The following is an 8,036-nucleotide window of genomic DNA, read 5'->3' on the forward strand; positions in this document are numbered from 1 at the left end:
GCGAGCACTTATCCTCTCGGCCTGGCAGGTGAAACGTCGAGGCTGCAAGGAATAAAGGATGCGCGCTCTCGATGATTGAAGGGAAGAGCGACGAAGAGCGGACCACACGAGAGGGAGGGAGGGAGAGAGAACGAGTGAGGGAAAGACGGTGAGGGGGAGGGGAGAAGACAAAAAGTGTGAGAACGAGAGAGATAGAGGGAGAAATGGGTGAACTGGCGAACAGGCAGACACGGTGGAGTTGAACGACAAGTTACGGTCGGAAGGAAGATATCGTGCTCTTGTCAACGAGCCGAGGGTGGCCGATCGCTCGTTTTTTCTAGCAGCAGGAAAAGAGCGGCGGTTCGTGGCGGGCGAGCGAATCTCTCAATGAGATAGTCGCGAGCGCGGTTGTCCTCGTGACATAATTGTGGAGCACGGTGGAACGCCGACGCGACGACGGCGGTGCGGATTCTCGTCGTTGCGCCAACAACACCGCCGTTGCGTTGTCAACAGCACGGAGATATCCGCCACTATTCGCAAGTAACGAACGATGCCCGCGACACATGAATCACGATCATCAACGGGCACTACGTGCGCAACGTTCGTAGGATCGCCCTCGCGATCGTCGACGGACACATCGACTGCCTCTAGCGTCGCGACCGCGCACTTTAACTGCGTTTCGCGTGTTATTTTTGCTCGGCCATCAGCTGGTATCGATGGTTTATTATGGCTGCTTTCCTTTTAAGAGACACAAGGTGCGTTCAGGGAGACGCTATTGGCTACGTTTACACCGTGCGTTTAGTCCGCGACCTATGCGATAGATATCTTTGTTTAACCTACAAGATAAACAAGGACATCTATTGTATAGGCCGCGGCCTAAATGTACGGTGTAAACGTAGCCATTAGCACTATTCTGTCATTCTATCCTTGTTTTACGTCTAATAAACAACGAAGATGACAGAAGTAGCGCTAATAGCGTCTCCCTGAACACACCAGCAATCGACACAAGTATCGTTCTATCTTTGTCACTCTCTGAAAGTCCAAAAAGGATAGAACGACGCTTGTGTCGATTTGTGTCATCAAATGGAAAGCAGTGAATGATTGATAATCCAATGCTAAAAAGTTGGACGATCATAGGCTGCGTTCAGCAGAAAAAGAAGCTTTGTAACAGTTGTAGGATTTTTCAATATGATTGGTTCCTACGCTTATTGTTAGATCCAGCGAAGAGCTAAAGGCAGGAACCAATTATATTAAAGAATTACTAAGTGCTGATTTCTCTGCTGAACGCAACCAAATGCTGCAGCGTTAATTCAGTAGACTCATCAACATGAATACTCGCTGCTGTTGGTGTATTCTTCTAGATCTAAAGGTCTAATTGGATGATCTAAAAGAAAAGAACAGACTAGTAACAAGCGCTCGCTTAACCGCGTTCAACAAAATATTTATTTTGCAATAGTAGGAAGTTTTCTTTGCGCTGATTGAATTATGTTTTTAGATTCAGAAGAATAGTCCTATCTCAGCAAAGAAAACTTCTAACAGTCATAAAATATTCTTTTATTTTAGTTAAATTACTTTTTACAAAAAATAACGATAGCGCGTTATTTTTATAAAGTAATGTGTAACATATATTTACTTTGGATAATGGCAACTTCATAACTTATCGTTTTGGTAATAGTCTCTCCCAAATCTCAACTCCAGTTTCAAGATACAATCAATCTGGAGACACGGTAGTGTCTCGGCGCTAATTTCCAGTACCGCAAAAACGAGCGGAGATTTAAAAGGAAGTGCCAAGTCATGATGAAACGTGAAAGAGAATTGAATCTTAAGTCTAGAATCAAATATAAATTTATGTTTATTTTGTTGAATAAATGATGTTTGTAAAAAATATTTAAAGAAATCCTTTCTGGTACTTTCACTTTGATTTCTAACTCTTAAAGCGGAACGAACTCAACAAATTGATTTTGTTGCATCGTGAGAGCTATCTCGTTTAAAGTTTCAATCGTAGATATTTATAACATACGTCTATGAGGAATAGATCGAAGTGAACTTTTGTTCGTGTTTTACTCATTCATTTCTCTTCTCTTTCTCTGTATGTCTGTTTCTGATTGCCATACGTGTATACGTTGCACACTTTTAAAATTAAAACACATGGAAAAAAAATTGGAGGGAAAGCACAAAAATTTGTTTACACAAGAAACGAAGCTTTTTTCATCCAGGGTTACGAAAACACTATTTCGAAAACATATCCGAGTATCATTTTATTTTTGTTGTTCACCGAATGTTAAACAAGGATAAAATGATACTCGGAGACACTCGGGTAGTGTTTTCAAACACAGTCCAAAGTGGTCCAAAGCCTGAAGTACATCGTATTTTGTTTCGAATAAATTCAATTGCGTTTGTGAAAGTTACGTCATTTTTGCTATTTATGCTGCCTTTTTTAAATATATTCATCCTGCTCGTTTAAAAATATATACCAAAATTTGAGTTGTATGCAAAAAAAAAAACAAAAAATATCTGTTCTTTTCGAAATCTTCATGGAGAAAGAAAAATGGAATGCAGTGTACACTTAGATCTTAAATTTCTCCAATCAAACAATTTAGAGCAATTGTGAAAGAAGGAATCTTGGGAAATATAAAGAATATTTATTATACATCCTACCTTTTTATCATCTTTTTATTTTATTATCAGAGTATCATCCAATAATTTCCGGATATTTCACAAATATTTATCGCGCCTTTTACAAAAATGCAAATTTTTTAATTATTTAACTGTTCCCAGAATGCAAAAATCTTCCTACTTTGATTATTGACTACCTATTTAACTTTTATTCTATTCTTCACGTTTCCATGCAATGTATTGCACTTTTTTTCCACATATGACAATTATCGATAATGTAATTACAGAATTAGTGAAGATTTAAAAAGTCATATGTTTAATGTTAAATCAGCATTTAAGATACAGTTTACACACATTGCGTTAAAATAATTTTAATTAAAATACTTTGGGCTTTATATGCATCTTTTATTTTGATGTGTATCATAAGATTGTAAAAGCACAAACTACAAATCTCTTCAAATCAAAGTTCCTTTGAGTGATTATTAGGCCTTTATCAGTGATTACAAATATATGTATATATATATATATATATAAAAGGAATGCTACAATTGTAAGACTACTTATATTTGCAATATAAATTAGATAAATGGAATCACGCTTACAGCGAATTCGATTGGACGCATTGAGTGCACATTAAAGCCGTACACAAATTAACAGAAAGATATGTGTGTTTATTATAAATATAAAACCCCCAGTTAAACCGGTGAAATATACTCAATATACTTTATTGTGTTATTAAGTAAAATATGTATTTCATAATTCACAATATATATTTGCATTTTAGTTTTACACTCAGATTAAATCAGTGTACATACGACTTGTGCGTCCAATCGAATTCGCTAATAATATTCATATAAGTCGATGCATCACAAATCTTTTAGTTATCAATAATGATTATCGTAAATAATCACAGATTTGAGATCAGTTTGCAGAATCAGCTCAATCCAGGTATACTTAAGTCAGAAGCGGTCATATAAACTATTATTATCCCTATAATGCTTACGATAATCGCTAAAATCCATGCAATGTGATACTTATTCCTCGCGTTTTCTTTGGATTGTTTCGAGTTTTCATACTTGTCCTTCCTCTTTCGTCGTGGCTTGAACTTTTTCTCGAATTTTTCAATCTCCTCCCGATTGCGCAGCTCCTCCTCTTCCAGCTTCTTCGCTAGCATAGCTTCTTGAGCCTCTTTTCTCTCATTTTTCAGTGATTCACATACACTATCGCATGCTACGGTAATCTGCTCCTTTTGAAGAAGTGAACATAGAAAATCCTTTTTGATTCGTTTACACTTACACCATAATCTAACTTTCTTGCTACATTTTTCCCCGCCTTTGCATTCTCCTGGATGACAATCATTGATACAACGGTGGCCGCATAAATACTAAAAATAAAAAAAAAACAGATTGTATTTAGTTAAAGATAAAAAATAAAAAAGAAAGAATTTATACATATACCACTCAAAAGTATCTGCTTCTCTGGTTTTCTCAACTAACAATAAGTGAAGAAGACTATATCGTCTTTCTTTAGCTTCTAGATGTTATACTTAATAATGTTTAATGATTCAAAATTTTGTATTCTATATGTATATATATATAAAAAATATACAGTATAAAATTAGACGGAATTTAGGTGTATAAAAAAAGATACGTACACAAAAATCGAAATGGGCAAATACTTTTAAGCGATAGTCTATTTCACTGAACATAAATGTAGTTACATTTTTTGGGCATTGGTTCCCGCATTTGAGTAATTCATTCCGTTCCTTGCTCGTTGCAGACGTCAAGTTCACGCAATGCCGGTAAAGAATGCTAATACCGCAATGGCAAGAGATTCGCACCAATTGTTTACATGGTTTACATGGTGCTGGGTGACAAGGTTGAGGACACGTGTGCGTACAACCAGGCGGTCGTGCAAAACTACACTCCTTCTCGCATTCCATGCACGGAATACCGCTGTTAGACTCGTTGTCGGAAGTCTGTAGTTTGTGACAAGTCAACTCGCAAGTGTGATTCTTGCATGGTAATAGCTGGCCGCAAAGTCTACCGCAGGAACTCGGTTTCGATATGTGACACGGCCAAGGGCGCGTCTCGTGACCACCGAGACAAGTCACAGGTACGGAAACCTCGCACGGTGAACATGGCAAAGTCTTCAGTTCTATAATATACTTTGGTTTTTCCCAAGGTCCAATAGGCTGCGCCTTTACTCCGTTCGCTCTAATCTTCATCCAGACTTTGGTGTGACAAGTGGCTGGGCAAGAATGACCGCATCTCTTGTGCGTCAATCCGCAGACCTTTTTGCATGGTGGACATGGACCTTGATGACATTTGTGTGTTTCTCTCTTGCTGTGATGACAGATAGGTGGGATCTTGCAGGATTTGTGGCACGGTGGTGGCTTGATTCTCTTCCTGGTACCACATGGCACCGTTATCTTGCTGCTGCCACATCGACACTGTATAGTGTCCGTTCTGGTACATGGATAGCAAGGACCACTGTGGCAAGGTGCAGCGCATTTGTGCTTACGGCAGTTGAGCGTATTCTCGCATGTTTTTTCACAATGATTGAACGTGTTCTTCGATATGCAGTCGCAGCATTTTTTGTTGCACCAATGTCTACCGCATAAGCGCATTTGCATGCATTTTCTGTTGCAGTGGAATTCCTTCGCACAGGCGATTTCTTTCGTGTAACTACCGCATCTACACGCTTTTGTTACAACTTCCAAGCATTGACCACAGCGATCGGTATGGCATCTCATGTTGCAGAAGTGCGATTCGCAGTCCAACAACTTGCCGCACGTATCCCCGCACGTTGGCACTTGCTGCCGCCTGCAAGAAATTTCATATCGTTTTTTCCCACAAGGACAATATCTGTTCTTTTCCAGGGGACAGTTGCCACAGTCGCCGGGTAGATGACAAGTGCTTTCACAGCTATGTACGTTACAAGAGAATTTTCTATTGCAAGGTTTCTCGCAAATCCATGTACCCTCGTAGCACTTCCCTACTTTCTCGTTACTCTTACAACGGCATTTCAGTACTACTGTTTCTACACAAGGGGAACATTCTCCAGTATGACACACATTATCACAAGTGTGTGGACAAAATTCATATTTTTTATTGCACGCAGTTCCACAGCTCCAGGTTTTAGCATTGCAACGTCGCGGTTGCGCCGGTAGCTTGCCACAGTAACATTTAACAGATACCATCTTAGCGCAGGGTGGACATGGACCAGGATGGCAAAGCAACACGCATTTGTGACCGCACTCTGGTTGCAGAAGCTTGCCACAGGCCTCGCCGCAAGAATGCGGAATAATCCATGGTTGATACTGAGGATCTACTGACTTTTTACAAAAGCATTTGTACGATCTTGGAGTCTGATCCTGATCATATTCCATACGGCATTTTGGACTGTAATAATATACATTTTTATTGGTATATTAAAGGTTTTGATGTACTTTTCATGAAATTCTTGATAAATACATACCAGGCCCAGATTGGTGTGATTCCTTTAGCCCGTTTGCAATTCAAACTGTCATTGATCCAATGTAGGATGCAGGACATGTGTAGAAATGCATAGCACTTGTCACAGTTCCATATCTGCATAGAAAAAATAGAAAAGTGATAATAAATTGCTTTCAACTTTGATTAGTGTTATTAAAATCATATATGTTTTAAACATAACTTTTAAATAATAAAATCAGTCAAATATATGATATACATAGAGAAGTTTTGATTGCGCATTAACAAAACATAAAAATTTTCTTTTCTATTCAGGTATTAATACTTATATTAAATTGAAGAAAACTTAGCATAAAGACTATCTAGACTTGCATATTATATTTAAAAATATATTTGACATGCAATTAAAATGTTAACAAGGTAATAACGTATGTGTGTTGAGATAATATATTGTATTATTTAACATACTGGATCTATCTTCTTGACAGAGGATATACATATCAAACAAACAGCACTGCTGGTTTGAAAGGAATTCACTAAGTACGATATCACTTTTTCGGCATCTGTGCTCTGTCCTTGGTACGCTGACAATACTTTGCCCACCACATTTTGGACATCTTCTTCGTTAGTTTCATCCTCGTCTTCGCTAGACGAATTCAACAACGCATTGGCTTCCAAGTGCTTTTCAATAGACAGTTTATTCTGTGCTTGAGCCCTCTTAAATTTCTGCATCTTGAAACTCTGAAATTTTATAAATTAATGAAAAACAGAAAAATTAATTATAATCTAACAATTTATACAACTATGTACAAGTTATGCTGACCCAAATTGTAATAATTTTATTTAAAAAACAAACAGAATATGATAAACAGAATATGATAAACAATTCTAATATGTATATACATATCTCTCTCTCTCTCTCTCTTTTATTCGAAGTAGTCGATATTGAAAGCATGTATTGTTTCTATTGCATCTGAATACCAAAGCATTTATCTTACAAAATGATACACGATTTTTATTAAATACTGTAAAAAATATGTAATTGTATATCAGATTCAAATCACAATTAAAATTATGTTTTATCACAAAGTTATCATCGAATCTGACATTTCGTTGAAATAGGTAATAATAAATCGGCAAGTTGCTACGATTTCTGTCAACAGACTGATTAAATGATGAGCAAATTGATCTTGACCTATAATTACCAATTTTTCTTTGTTTTTGTCGATTTCAGCTAATCATAATTGATCACCAGCTATCAAAACTATCTTCGAGATATCTTTACGATTGTACGTGGTTTTATCACACGTATACGTGTATACACTTGGCGTCAGGGCCGATAGAAATGCCTTTACACTCGGAGCTAGCTGTTTCCGGATGGAAACATCGCGTCTAGATATTCGTACTCCATGATTGTTGATTTAAACAAGAATTAATTTTATATTTTAGTTTTAGGTACTCAAGATTTTAATTTCTTTAGAAAATTTAATTTTCATGGTTCAAGTATTTACTATATTCAATTTTAAAATTCTAGGAATTCTATAATTTTGTAAATAGTTATACGCGAATATTATAATTTTATAACATCCACACAATAAATTTTCAGAAAATATTCTGGGAATTCTACGATTTTGTAAATAATGTAAATGACAACAATCGTTTTGTGCAAAATATTGTAATATAATTTTATAACATCTACAATAAAATTATTGACATTCTTTATAAAATCTTAAGGCACTATTTTACATGCTTACAAATCACTTGCTTTACACATGCGTTTGCACAATTTGTAAATAACAAATCACTGAAAGTTATTGCGAATGTGCGTGTAACTTTAATCTCAGATGTGTCAGACTTAGATTTATGTTACAACTTTGTTAGCAATGAGATCGTTTTAACGTTAAAAGCTACATATAATATGCAAAAATGTAACATATGTTAGGCCGGAATCAGACTACGAATTGAATATTGAGATTGAAGATTGAA

At 36.6% G+C, this 8,036-nt stretch overlaps 1 protein-coding gene across 2 annotated transcripts; it reads right to left on the minus strand.

Annotated features, from left to right (window-relative positions):
• Positions 1 to 3,420: 3,420 nt before the first annotated feature.
• On the minus strand, positions 3,421 to 7,377 carry LOC108722943 (NF-X1-type zinc finger protein NFXL1). 2 transcript variants are annotated; one of them, XM_018448331.1, is made up of 5 exons: positions 7,256 to 7,377; positions 6,519 to 6,791; positions 6,076 to 6,188; positions 4,316 to 5,999; positions 3,421 to 3,979 (listed from the first exon to the last, which is right to left on the minus strand). In XM_018448331.1, exons 2-5 carry the CDS (start codon positions 6,780 to 6,782, stop codon positions 3,530 to 3,532), a joined length of 2,511 nt encoding a protein of 836 aa, XP_018303833.1. In that variant the 5' UTR covers positions 6,783 to 6,791; positions 7,256 to 7,377; the 3' UTR covers positions 3,421 to 3,529. The 2 variants fall into 2 exon arrangements, with proteins under 2 accessions (XP_018303833.1, XP_018303834.1); XM_018448332.1 differs by lacking the exon at positions 7,256 to 7,377 and having other exon boundaries at positions 6,519 to 6,813.
• Between the last annotated feature and the right edge of the window lie 659 nt (positions 7,378 to 8,036).

The sequence above is a fragment of the Mycetomoellerius zeteki genome, unplaced genomic scaffold, assembly GCF_001594055.1.
Source record: "Mycetomoellerius zeteki isolate Tzet28-1 unplaced genomic scaffold, Tzet1.0 scaffold221, whole genome shotgun sequence".
In the NCBI taxonomy this organism is placed as follows: Eukaryota; Metazoa; Arthropoda; class Insecta; order Hymenoptera; family Formicidae; genus Mycetomoellerius; species Mycetomoellerius zeteki.